Here is a 14,724-nt window from a genome sequence, read left to right on the forward strand (position 1 = left end):
ATGTCCTAGCTATGTGATCCTGGACAATCATTTAATCTCAATTGCTTAACCCATTCTGCTTTTCTGTCTTAGAATTGATACCAAGACAAAAGGTAAGGGTTCTTTAAAAAAAGATTACTAAGAATTGGGCATCATATTGAGTGCTGGGAACATAAATAGGTATTTTGGTTATTGTTCTTCACTTGAGGGACTTACAAATAGGATCTAAAAATAGCTAACAATGAAAAAAACAAACAACTAATAGCATGAGTTCAAATGAGGGAACGAGTAACAAATGTTATTATGTATTATAGCATGAGCTACAACATATTGAACAAAAAGGCTAGGACAAAATTCAAATTAATACTGTTGAACTCCAAGAAAAATGTTAAAGTAAATAAGATGTCTTGGCAATATCTATTAAAATAATTTCCCTAGCAAAATAGTGCTTATCCCAAATCAAAGCAATAATTGTTTGATTAGGTTTCTTTCTAATTATGTTCCTAAGGCTTATGACCTTAATCAATATAAAGCCTTATCTGAAGAAGTGTGCAACTCTGGAAAGACCACTCACTAGTATTTGGAATAAAAAGACTTCGAGTTCTATTGCTCAGTATTTGGTCACAGGCAAGTCAAACAAATCTTGTTTTCCTCATTTGTAAAGTAGGAAATACTTAAGCTCCAGGGATGTTGGGAGGATCGAGTGAAGCAATGGATGTGAAAGCATTTTTTAAAACAAAAAAGTATTATAAAACAGTTACTATTGTCTCAATTTCTTTGGCATTTAAGCTCCAAAATAAATTGAAATTTTAAAAAATACTATGAGGATAATATGGAATCAAAAGTTACTAATATGTTTTTTAAAAATAAGATGATCCAAACCACCTGAGAGGACAGTCATACTATTCAAACTTTATAGTGCTTTTTTTTTTAACTCTTACCTTCTGTCTTAGAATCAATACTAATTATCAGTTCCAAGAAAAAAGAGTGGTAAGAACTAGGTAATTGGAGTTAAGTGACTTGCCCAGGTCACACAACTAGACAGCATCTGAGGCCAGATTTGAACTCAAATTTTCTCAACTCTAGGCTTGGCACTCTATCCCTCTGTGAACCCAGGACCTCTCATTTCTAAGCCTGGCTCTCTATTTTTTGACCTACCTAGTTATAGCCTTTCTTTAAGCATTAAGTAAACTTCTATTTTGTCTTTCCTTCCTTGGCAAGTCTACCAATGCCAAATATAATAGATCAATAATAATTAACAAGGATAGCTAATACTTCAAATAAGGAATACTATCTCAGTATGCTACTCCCAAGAGACAGTAGTACAACTAAAATAATATTTTAGGAAAAAATAAGACAAGTGGGAAGATTCATGGATAAAAAGAGCAGATGACTGCACCAATAAATCACTTCAGAAACATGTAAGAGTATCCTTCCAAAGATAAAACTAATATAGTACCTAGCATAATGAAGAGTTCACATACTTTCCTTTAATGCTAACTATTTGCAGATAGCTAACCTAATAGAACAAAATTATCATAACAAAACAAAAATGAAATAGACTCCAAGACAGAAAGGGTATAAGCTGCTGCCATACAGAACTTAACAGGAATGTCATCTGAAGGACTAATAAGCAAGTGAGCTATATAAGAACTTATGCTGCTAGAGACATTTGAAGACTGTCTCCCAGAGGGCTGTTATAAATATTTATGACATGTAAAATAGTTTTATTCTAATGTTACTTTAATAAAATTCTACTTTTTCTTCTGATTACAGAACAGAAAATACCATGGCTTTTAGTATCTCTGGACAAACCAAGAGAACAAAAGAAAGAAATGACTTTAAGTTGTCATATTTCAATTATACTATCTGAGAGTCTCACAACTAACTCCACCACTTTGACTGTACCCAAGTTTTTAAATCAAAACAACTCAAGATATTGACAATTTTTATATATGAATAGTAGTATTTTTATTGCCAAAGCCGTTATTTAATCTTCAAGAATTATACTCAATCCTGCTTACTCTGTTATAAAAAGCCTACTACTTCTAACAAGTCTGATTTTAAAAGTGACCAATATTAACACTAAATATGTAACACTCACTTGGCCATCGTACAAACCATAACTTTTACATCAAATCAGGTTAAGTTTTTCAGCCAACAAGTTGTGCCATTTCAAAATTTTAGAAAAGAATTCCAAGACAACACAACAACCCTAAAATAAATCTGGAAGCTAACACTTTAACATGAATCAAAGTTGCACAGCCGAAAAGTGCTGAGAATGGGTAACATTCTCACAGCATATTTTTTTTTTTAATTCATAAAAAATACTGACCGGCTTTGTTCATTCCTTTGTTTTATTAGCTGAACGAGCTCTTTGTCAAAGTATTCTTCTTCCACCTCTTCTTCTTTTCCATCTTCTTCTCTTTCCTGAGCATCAACATTATCCTTGTGTAACTGGCTGGAAATGTGTTTTGCATAAGCTGACAAGCCCACCACTGTCACCCGGCACACCCGGCACTCATGGTCACTGTCCCTAGGACAAGATGGAGATAAGGGACATTCAATTCTTCCAACAGGCATTGCAGGTGCACCAGAACTTATGTAATTTCCTCTGAAGGCACTAAGCAACTTGAAACAGTGAAAACTGAATACAGCTGAACTTTAATGCCCCTTTCACCACCTTTAAAATGCTTGTGATTTTAATAATAATAATTTTACAATGATTTTTTTTCCCAACAATCAAGAGGTAATACACTTGAGAATAATGTAGTACAAAAGGAAAAATCGTCTTGAATTGTTGTACTCAAAATCATGTCAGAGGAAAAACATGGTGAAAGGGGAGGCAGGGCAGGGGGCTCAGAGCAAACAGGAGCTGCTCTGAAGCACACCCATGGTGCCAGCTGCACTCAAGAGAGCCTGGTGATAGCTGCTACATTTAATCTCTGGCTCAAAAGCATTCCTCCAGTGAAAGCAGAGGGGAGGGGAAAAGAGTAGGTGGCTAGAGCCAATCTCAAGAACGTAACCTAAACTGGGACAGCTGGGACCTTGCCTGGAATCTGAGGATTCTGGACCCAAAGCAAATGATGGGAGGAGCCTGCAGCTAACTGAGCTTTATTTGGGGTGGATAATACATGTGGTTTGCATTCTGCTTAAGGAAGGGCTTATCTTAAAGGGGGGGGAAGCATTTCAGCTAGAGGAAGTTAACAGCTGTGTTAAACAAATGGTTATTCTCAAATTCCTGAGAATGCTATGGTTAAATGGTAATCAAAACCATTTCAATTTTGGAAAGAACTTGATTGGAATATTCTTTATCTTAACACAGTTTCTAAGAAAGCTTGAATTATTTTTAAAAAAAGGACAATTAGAACCAAAACAGGAAATAGTCTCAGCAACAATATTAAATAATGATAAAATGGCTAATTCTGTCAAGCCATAGAACTTCAATTGGGTGCCCAGCTCACACCCTGAGTCAGGGACATGTTGTTGAGTCTTTTTTGGTAATTGTTTTTGGCACCTTGAATCAATTTCTTGGTTCAATTACAACTCAAGATGGTCTATGATTTGCATCTATGAAAAATACCGTATATTGGAATTCAATGTCCATTGCAGAAGAAAATCTCTTTCCTCTACAACCTCTCCTCCTACTCTTATTCCTACTTACCTCAAAATTCTGGGGAATGTCCTATCCTAGTAATGTCAATCTAAAATAGAAATAAGACCACTAAACAGTATTCTAGGATCTCTCCAGGTTGGTTATAAAATCCTATATAACATTATTTTCTATGATATTTTTATTTGTTTTGTTAAATATTTTCCAATTACAGAGGGCCAGGAATTTGACATCTCTGTACCAGCTGTTCATTTCTCCTCATATTCTCTATTTCCTCTTCTGGAATTCTTAACCCTTGATCTCTTTTTTTTCTATCATCTTCTGATGTTCTTGCTTCTCTCTATTAGACAATGTATTTCTAGTCTCCCTCTCTAAGGATGGTTGCTCCCTGTTTTATGTAAATTGACACAATGAGATAAAAAAGCTGGCATATTCTTTGTTCCCCACAGCTACTTCCAGATTCACTCTTTAAACTCCAGAGAATCCTTTTGTATGGCATTCTATTATCAGACTATCTTCCAAAACTGACTATTCTTTTTCCTAATTAGAGACTTTGCAGTAAGACAAGAACCGGCTCCTCTGCTCATGTCTTCTGATCCTAGATGCCATGTGACCCTTGAACTGATCACTATAAATGCAAGGTTTAAAAGAGCTTAAAGGAAAAAAAGCCTCAATATCAACCTTGATTACCTTATACAGTGTTCTATTATTGTTCATACCCTACCACTCCTCAACTCTATATATTATTTATCCTTCTCCAACCATACTTCCAGTATTAGTGGAGGAAGTCACACCATCACATTGTATGGTTGGCTGCAAATTCATGTTCTCAACTCATCTAGGTCCTCAATGACAAAAAAGCAAATTGTTAATTCTGCCTCAACTAGCTTATTTTCTTAGTGCTCACTCCAAAGTTTCTTTCAAAAGTCCCTAATTCCCCACTACCTTATCTGCTAAGAAATGTCCTCATGTCCTCCTTTGTAAAAACAGAAGACATCCTCCATCCTCCATGGACTACTTCTCCTCTACCCCACACTTAAAAATTCTTCTCCCATCTTTATATTTATTTACATTACAACCATATTTTCTCTACTTTGGAAAGGGGAGGTTGGTCTTCCTTACCAAAGTCATTTAATTCTTCTACTTGTATCCTCACTTCCCTACCATCATGGATGCTAGGCAGGTCAAAGTTGTAAAGGCAAGAGGAAAAAGGAACTGTGGCTGAGGCACATCACTCTCCTCTATCAAACCACTCTGAGAGCACTGAAGGCTTGTAGGTCCCCAGTCTGAACTGTCCCCAAAAGCCTAGAATAACACTCAGTACTCCAAAAAATTAGCAATAGGACAAACCTAGAACTTCCCTTCATAGATTCACAGACCCTGGTCCTCTAATATCAAGCTGAAGCCAGACTTAAACAATAGACAAACCAAAAAAAGAATCCCACCATAAAAAGCTTTATGATGACAATGAAGTTCAGGACAAAAACCTAGGAGAATGACTCCAAAAAAACCTACAAGCAAAACCTCAAAGAAAAGTACAGCTTAAAGACAAATTCAATAAAACTTTCAGGAATAGAGGAAGCAAAAATATTTTTAAGAGCTTAAAAATATTTTAAATTAATGAAATGAGAACATTTGAGGAAAAAATTGAAAAAGAAATGAGAGCCATGGAAGAATTAGAAAGAGAAATTAGCAGCTTGTCTAGATGATAAGTGATATTCTCCAGAAGTCATAATAGCTTGAAGAATCCATCTCCCAATAAAAAACTAGTTCTGCCAAGCACAGCAGCCACTCTTGGTGCATGAGCAAGAGGTATTCTCTCATGGAAAAAGCAAGAAATACTTAAAGTTCTCATGCATTGGTTCACCCTATATTCCATACATAGTCCAACACAAGCCATATTCTCATAGTAATATTATCTGTTACTTTGCAGAAATTGAAGTAATTCAAGACCCTTCCTAACGTACATAAAAACTTTTTTCCTTCCTCTTCACTCCTAATTTAACTCCTTTAATCCTGATGACATTAGAGCTCCAAAAGGATACCTGTGTCATCTCCCAACATTAGAATGTAAATACTTCTTCCTTGTTTAGTTTTGCTTCAATATACTTTTTTATGTTTCTCTTGACTTCTGTTTATATTTCAAATTAATGCTTGGAAGTTCTCGATTTCATTAAAGGGTCATTTTTCCCCAATGAATAATGCTCAATTTTCATGCATAAGTTTTGTTTTGTTTTTTAATTCTATTTTCTGTATGGGCAAGGCAACAAGGGTTAAGTGACTTGCCCAGGGTCACACAGCTAAGAAGCATCTGAGGCCACATTTGAACCCATCACCTCTCAGTTCCAGGCCTAGCTCTCTATCCACTGAGTCACCTAGCACCCAATAAGTTCTTGGCTGTATGCCTCTGTCTTCAGAAATATATTATTCCATGATCTCTGCTCCATTATAGTGGTAATTGATAAATATGATTCTAACTATGGATCCTTGGTGCATGAACTCTTTTTGACTGTCTGAAATATTTATTCCTCAAGGCAGAGAAAGAGATCAAATGGTCACAGTTATGCAACATTCAGGATCATTAAGTGAGGTGAGAAAAGGGGCCATAGACTGGAAGTCAAAATGAAAACAAAGAAATGGTTTGGGGTCACAAAAGTATGAAAGAATTAAAAATATGAAGTTGTGGATATACAGCAAAATTTTAAAGTTCAGAATCTTGGGAAGGTCAGGCTCTGATGGCAAAAGCTCCATAAGGAAGCAAAGAATAGATATGGTCCATAAGTAGGAACTAAAAGATAAGGGGGATTGAGAGAAAAGAATCTGAATGAAAATTCCTAAGTTTGAATACTTAGTTCCATTACTTTAGGCAAGTCACAACTTATAGGTCTCAGTTTTCACATTTGAAAAAAATGAGTTAATACTATTATAACCTTAAAGTATCATATAAATGTGAAGATTAATCATCATAACTATTATTGGAAGTAGCATAGTTAAATGAGCAACAAGGGTGGTGCATTGGACAGAGTGCCAGGTCTGGAGTTAGGAAGGCTCGTCTTCCAGAGTTCAAATCTGTACTCAGACACTTAAGAACTCCTGGGCAAGTCATTTATCATGGTTTGCGCCTCAGTCTCCTGATCTGTTAAATGAGTTGGAGAAGGAAATGTCAAATCACTCTGGTCTCACTGCTAAGAAAATCCCAAATGGGGTTACAGAGTCAGAAATGACTGAAAAAAAAAAGACTCAATAACAATAGTTATAATAGGATTTGGAAATCTAAGTTGTGACTCTATCATTGTAACAGAATGGAAGTTGAGAGTTTAGGAATTATGTGGTCAATGTGAGTAAGCTTATCAATGTCACTACTGAAATCCCTTAGAATGATAGGGAATAGAGTGGACAGGAAGCTAAGAACTAAAATGACTGAGGAGCCTGAGTAAAATAAACTGGAGATGTGTAAGTGACAACAACTAAGATAGGGAAAGGGGGCACAATCAGAGTGTATGTATTTTGAAGGAAGAAAAATTATTTAGCAGTTGGTTCTACAACAAAGATATATTAACCTTGATGGTCTTATAAATGTTGTTTGGAAAGAAAAGAGAAGGAGAAAGGGGTAAAGGGATGGTAGAAGTAGAAGAAGGAAAGGCTAGAAAAGGTTAATTTTTTTCTAAAACACAAGTCAAACTGTAGCATTTTACCACTTTAAATTCCAGTGACTCTAAGATCAAATACTCATTTAAAGGCCTTTAAAACTGGCTCCAACCCACTTTTCCATACTTATTATGCATTAATCTCCTTCTCAAACTCTATAGTCCAGCCAAATTGGCCTTTCTGCCATTCCTCACACAGCACCACATCTCCTATCTCAATGCCTCTACCTGGAATATGCTCCTTGCTCACTTCTGCCTCTTACAATCCCTAGCTCTTTTCAAAGTTCAGTTCAAGTATCACCTTCCAAATGAGGTCCTTTCTGGTCCCCAGCTATTTTTATTACATTATCTTGCATATATTTTATATATACATTTATAGGTACACATCTCTACTAATAGGATATAAGCTCCCTAAAAGCAACAACTATTTCAGCACAGTGCCCAACCTTCATGCATACATAATAAATATTGATTGATTGATTAAGGGAGTCCTCAGAGGAAAACCAAATTTCAATCAGAGCAAGCCAGAAGGAAAAGTTGAAAAACTCTGGAGGATGTAGGGAGATTTGTTAAGTATAGTTTGGAGAACTATAACAGAACATAACATATATGTGTGTGTGTGTGTGTGTGTGTGTGTGTGTGTGTGTGTATAAATACATATATATATATATATATATATATATATATATATATATATATATATATATATACATATATATATATATATATAAAAGAACATAACAAAAAGAGTTAGTAGAAGAGTGATCAGGGGAGGCAGTTGGGTGGCTCAGTGGATTGAGAGCCAGGCCTAGAGATGGGAGGTTGTAGGTTCAAATCTGGCTTCAGCCACTTCCTAGCTGTGTGACCCTGGGCAAGTCACTTAACCCCCATTGCCTAACCCTTACCACTCTTCTGCCTTGGAGCCAATACACAGTATTGATTCCAAGATGGAAGGTATGGGTTTAAAAAAAAAAGAAGAAGAAGAAGAGTGATCAGGCTGGACTATATCTGGGAAAGAACAGTCGCCTGAATAGCAAGAGGATTTTGGAAGAAGCAGTAGAGGAATGTATCTTCATCTAAAACAATGAATCTAGATGACAGGGATTGAGAAAATAAGTAGGATAATGGGAAGTTCATTGTGGTTTACAGTAGGGAAGGGGGAGTGCTCAATAAGTAAAGATGAGTTCCATTTCCTAGAAGATTCATGTTCATTAAAAAAAAAAAGTAGTATTTATTTATTTATACCCTTATCTCATTCTTGGCACTAAACTCCTCTGCTGTAATGGATAATCACATTGGCAAATTGTGCTTTCTTTTCATATTGATCAATTAATGAAATGATCACAACAAAAAAAGTGACTAATGATATAAAAATTAGTAGTAGCCCATTTCCCAAAAATATCTAAAAATAAAATATGAGTAGACTGATAAGAGCTAGAAATAAATGTGAGAAATGGGAAAGAAGGTACAATGGTGTAATACAGAATCATCTCTGATGAGTTCAATAATACCTTAACCTAAATCAGTTCAAATTCCAACAGCTAGGGAACTCTTCCTTCATCAGCAAGATATGGATAACCCTTCTGGGTTGCTGTGAGACTCAAATGATAAGTAATACAAAGTATGTGATATTAATTAGTACTACTATTATTATTCCTGTCTATGAAGTCCTTTATCATCTGAATAGATCTAGCTGGGCTGGAATGTAAGCTAAAGCTAACTAAGGTCACTCCAAACACTTAGCAATCTATACTTAAACTATATTGATTCAATGAAAGAAGGCTTCACAATTTTTCATCCCTATTTCATTGGGAAATCAGGCAACAAATACTGAGAAACCACTATGTACAAGACACTGTACCAAGAGTAATCACTCTGACCCCTTGGGATACTCCAGCTCATTTATATTGCTGACATTATACTCTTGAAATTTTTGGTAATAGGGTCAGGAAATATTATAGACAAAATGTTAGATAAGGGAGGCTTAATCAAAATCAGTTCTAACAGCTTATATTGAGATCTTGAGAACGAAAATATTCTTACATGCTAACATTTCAAGAATAAGACACATCCATGTTATGGTATTTCTAACTGCTGTTCTGTTCTCTTTTGTCTCTAAGCCCCAAATGCATAAATACTAAGCATTAAATAAAATGAATGTTTATTAACTTAAATCTTATTAAATTTAAAATTCAACAAGTATTTTACTAAGCACCTATTAGTTTTTGAAGATACTGAAGAGCATAATTATATCTCTTCCCTTTATCTTTTCAACTAGAAAGATATTTATGTGAATCTTTTACATAATATTCCTAGGTACAATTAACTAAATGCTGTATTCATCCTTCCTAGTTTTAAACTAACAGAATTCACCAATATATTTTCTAAAAAATAATTCATGATAGAGAACATTCCATTTTGCACAACTAAAGATTTTTAGGGGGAGCCAAAACTGAAAGAAATCAATATATTCAGGAATATTTAGGCATTAAAAGACATTTGAGGAAAATGAACCTTTTCATACCTTCCCTTCAAGTTTTCAAGTTCTCTGTGATGCAGCATGCTCCGCACATGTTCATCCATTTCCTTGAAGACGAAATAAAGTTAAATTAATCTGCAATGCTTTATTCTACAAGATCATTCTTCTGCTCTTGCAAGCAACAAAAAGTATTATTTTCTTTTGCTGCAAAAAAATTGTTTTGAAAATAGGGAACAAAAATAAATACTCAAATCAATTCACTATTATAATAATTCTCTGGATCATGTCCCAGACCTTACACAAATGTTTATCCATACATGTAAAGACTTTGATTTCATCAGTATACTTGCACCAATACAGATTTAAACACCTCCATGCCTTAGGAGATAATTTCATAAGCTGCCATAAATTAAAAAAAAAAGATTATCAACATGGCAATAAACGGTTCTCAGGAGACATTTTTGTCCCTGGACTTCTAAATAAGCTTTTCCAATTTTGCAGAACTTGTAACTGGTGGTACAGTCTTCAGAAAACCAGGTTATCTCTAAAAAGCAAAATGTTTATTGCATTTTGTATTTCTTGCTACTCTGTATATCTCGTTCATTATTTTTAAAATAGACTTTATCGGTTTCTTGAATTGCAATGGCTAACAAATTCATCATTCAGTGGCTAACCTCTTAGAAACAAGGTAGTCACTAGACAACAAATATATTTGTTGAAGGATAGATGCCATTTTAACCTGGTAGAAAATGTCAGATCTCAAACTCCATTGGCATAACCTTAGAAAACATCTCTAAGACATCAGACATTGAATGAAAACTTAATATACATACAAAATATACATATGTATGTGTATACTTATATATACCCCCAAATCTGTGCATTTATATATTCTTAAAATCTTTTTTTCCACCAAATTTATTACCTCATTTTTGTTCCACACCAATGATCTATAAGAAGAGATTCTTCACTCATGATCTCTTCTACTCTATTTTTAAAAAATTCTTCACTCAATCTGAAGAGCAAAGGCCTTCTAGTGGCTCTATTTCTAACCCTATCTCCTATTAGACTTCTCCAAAAAAACTTCATTTTTAGTCAGGCAAGTTTCCTTACTATACCTCATCATATATTATACTTTCTTGCTCACACAGTCCTTCCTTCCAGCTAATCCTGAAGGGGAGAGGGAAGGAGACAATGTGGATCATATAACTTTGGGAAACTTGTGATAATCTGTTACTGTATATAATTGGTAAAATAAAATATATGATTAAAAAATTAATTTTTTTAAAAATTAGATAAGACCCATCATGCCACTATCAGGTATCAAAAAGCCTTTAATGGAGAATATATGTATTCATACACAGTGACTTTGAAAACTAAGATAAAATCTTAAAAATTAAGATCTCATTCTCCCATCATTACCTTTTTTGAGCTGTATACAGTATGACACAATATACATTTTCGTTCTCGTACCATAGTGACTGGAGCAGAAGACTTCACTTGCCTGAAATAAATAAGTAACAATCAGTATTCCTTATGCTTTAATTTCTTATAAGACTGAAGTAGTCACATCTTATACTCTCAAATGCTAGATGAGACCAGGGCCATTATGATGAGGAATACTTCTCTCTCCAAACCCCCAATGCCACCTCTTCACAGTAAAGAGGTTCTCATTACAATCCCTGGGTTCCTTTTCTTTAACACAGGCCAGGTCTCCTAGGAGATGGATCTCATCAGGTTAAAAGGAAGTAGTTTCCCTTCAAGGCTTAACATCTATAAAGACAAAATACAATTGTATAATACACAATAAAGAAGGTACAGCTAGCTAAACAAAGCCAGGAATTCCCTTATACCATCTCTTACTCAACAGCCCTGCTACTGCCCTGACCTAACTTAGGCATCCCAAAATAGAAAAGTTCAGTTATCTACTTCTGTATCACTTTTCTTCTTTATCTTTATTTATTTATTCCCTTACAGTCAACAATATTCAACCTTTTCCTTACATTCTGTGACTGGCTACTCTTCTCACAAAATCTTGCCTTTCAGAGGGGTGATGATGGGAGTATATGGGGGCAGAACTTCCTATGCCACAGTTCTTTAATATACACTCACTCGGAAAAGATCTGAAACCAATAGCTAATTAACAATTAAATTAAGTTGAAATTCAGTATTTTCCTGGACAATCTGGAAATCTAAACAGATTCTCTGAAAGGTATAAATTTGCATAGGTAAAGGACACAGCTGAATGAATAGATCAGGTCAGTATTTAATATTCATGTTGTGCCTGAGATTTTGTAAACCTAAAAAAAATGTTATCGTCCTCAGGATATTAGAAACAGTGAAATGTATACAGTAAACTAAGGAGAAGCCACAAGCCCAAAGACGGCTTAAAGAAACATTGCAAAAGAAGAAGAAAAATGTGCTATTATATTTACCAGATATACCAAATATTCCTTAAAAGGCACTTACATGTGCATGATTCATATTGTAATGGCATAGATACAACCATTCTAAAAAGTATATATCCATTTAAAAATGCAGGTGTGGAATATTACAAACTACCAAGATGTGCTGACTGGTTTTGTGTAATTTCTTTGCCAAGTACTTTCTCCTACCTAAATCTGGGTGGACTATTCATTTGCTAACTATATCTCCTAGAAAATCATCTTGAGAGGGAAGCTGGGTATCTCAGTGGATTGAGAGCCAGGCCTAGAGATGGAAGGTCCTAGATTCAAATATTACATGTGTGACCCTGGGAAAGTCACTTAACCCCCATTGCCTATCCCCTACCACTCTTCTGCCTTGGAACCATACACAGTATTGACTCCAATGGGGGGGGGGAAGGGGAGGGGAGGGGAAGGGAACGGGAGGGGAGGGAAGAGGAGGGGAGGGGAGGTGAAGGGGAAGGGGAAGGGAAGAGAATCTTGAATAAATTTTTATGTGTGCATGTTACATTTTAAATATTACATTCATTTAAAATATTTTTCATTACTTATTGTTAATTAAAAAATATTTATTTTAAATATTGTTTTTTAAATACTTTGTTTTAAAACTATTAGCTCATGAGCCATAGAAAAACAAAGAGTAAGATAGATTTGGTCCATAGACTCTAGTGTGCAGACCCCTGTTTTAAAGCAACAAAGGTCATTCTAAAAGACATGGGTGGCTATCTCAAGGCTCAAAATGAGGTTGAAGTATCAATGGAATAGTAAAGAAATAACAGTTTAAAAGGGCACACAAATGAACAGAGTAGTGGATAGAGTGCCAGGCCTGAACACAGAAGATCCTTGGTTCAAATATGGCCTCAAACACTTCCTAGTTGTGTGATCCTGCAAGTCACTTTAACCCTAATTGTCCAGCCTTGAAACCAATACTTAGTATATAGATTCTAAGGTAAGGGCTTTAAAAAAAAACAAAAAAAAAACTTCCTTCAAGATTTGGCTCACCTCTCACTTTCTGCAGGCTTTCATTTCATTGTATAACTCCTCCCAACCCCAATACTTGCCTTGAAATTAAAATATTTTTCTAAAAGAGTATTCCAATAACAGTCTTACCCATCTAGAATGGGATGCCTAACTAAATTGAATCAGGCAGTGATTAAGAAGAGGGGGAATAAAAAACTCTTTCAGAGTTAATTACTTTACAAACAATTCTGATAAACTTGGGTATCTGGAACAAATTATAATAGAAAAGGGTTGCTGCTAAGAAGGCATATATATACTACCAACAGGAGACTTGCTATAAGATATAACTTTTTTTAAAAAATACTTAACTGAGATTTCTGTTTAGTTGTTTGGTTAGCTGTTGGGTTCTAGTTAGAATAGGATTTCATAATGTGAAATCCACTTCCTCTCCTCCCCAAAAACTTGTGAATAGATTTTAATAGTTCATGAGCTTGGGTTGGAGAAAAAATGTTATTTTTATTTTAAATGTAACTGGTTCTCTCTGTAATCCTGTTAATCTATTAAATGCATTTTACAAATATTCTGGGAAGTCCATTAGCTTCACCTAATTGTCAATAAGAGTCCATGACAAATAAAGAACTGGAGGAATTCCATGGAGACTGGAACAACCTCTAGGAATTGATGAAGAGCAAAAGGAGCAGAACCAGGAGAACACTGTACAGAGAGACTGATACGTTGTAGCACAATCGAATGTAACTGGCTTTGCTACTAGCAGCAATGTAATGATCCAGAACAATCCAGAGGAATTTATGAAGAATGCCATCCACATCCAGAGAAAAAACTGTGGGAATGGAAATGCATTCGAAAAATGTGATCGATCACATAGTACAATGGGGATTTGATCAGGTTTTGATGTTAAAGGATCATTCTACTATGATATGAATAACATGGAAATAGGTTTTGAATAATGATACATGTATAACCCAGTAGAACTGCTTATCGGATTTAGGAGGGAGGAGGAAAAAGGGGGGAATCATGAATCATGTAACCATGGGAAAATAGTCTAAATAAAAAAAGGGTAAAAAAAAAGAGTCCATGATACAAAAATGGAGAGAAAGGATTTAAGTGCCTACTATGTGCAAGGAACTCTGCAAAATTCTTTATAAATATCTTATTTGATCTTCACAATAACTCTGGAAGAGGAGTGCTGTTATTACAGTTAAGTAATCTGAGGAAGACAAGAAGTTAAGTGATTTGCCTAAGATCACAAAATTTAGGTGCCTAAAGCAACATTTGAACTAAGGTTTTCTGATTCTCTACTGTACCACTGAGCTCCAAGAGGTTAAGAACCCCTGAATTAAGAGTTACCTACATTTGAGATTAAACTTTTAATATATAATTCTGTCTACTAAAAAAATAAAAAGATATCAAAATAATTAATCCTAAGCATTACACAAAGATCCAAAATACTTAGAATTTGCTTTGTTTCAAGGGAAAGGACCCATATTGACAAAAACACATAGAAGTTTTCATTGTAGCTAAGAACCAGAAAAAAAGTCAGTGTTCATCAAATGGGAAGTGGCTAAACAAATTGTGGTATAG

The 14,724-nt window shown here is 34.9% G+C and overlaps 1 protein-coding gene across 2 annotated transcripts in view; it reads right to left on the reverse strand.

Moving 5' to 3' along the window:
- The window catches only part of ZNF106 (zinc finger protein 106), an 82,378-nt gene that overhangs the window by 59,800 nt on the left and 7,854 nt on the right, over nt 1-14,724 (reverse strand). For both annotated transcript variants that reach the window (XM_007472421.3, XM_001362383.4), the window contains exons 2-4: nt 11,141-11,222; nt 9,764-9,825; nt 2,315-2,515 (exon numbers count right to left, since the gene is read on the reverse strand). In XM_007472421.3, coding sequence (XP_007472483.3) covers nt 2,315-2,515; nt 9,764-9,825; nt 11,141-11,222 — 345 coding nt within the window. The remainder of the gene's footprint in view (nt 1-2,314; nt 2,516-9,763; nt 9,826-11,140; nt 11,223-14,724) is intronic.

Source organism: Monodelphis domestica, chromosome 1, assembly GCF_027887165.1.
Source record: "Monodelphis domestica isolate mMonDom1 chromosome 1, mMonDom1.pri, whole genome shotgun sequence".
NCBI classification, from domain to species: Eukaryota; Metazoa; Chordata; class Mammalia; order Didelphimorphia; family Didelphidae; genus Monodelphis; species Monodelphis domestica.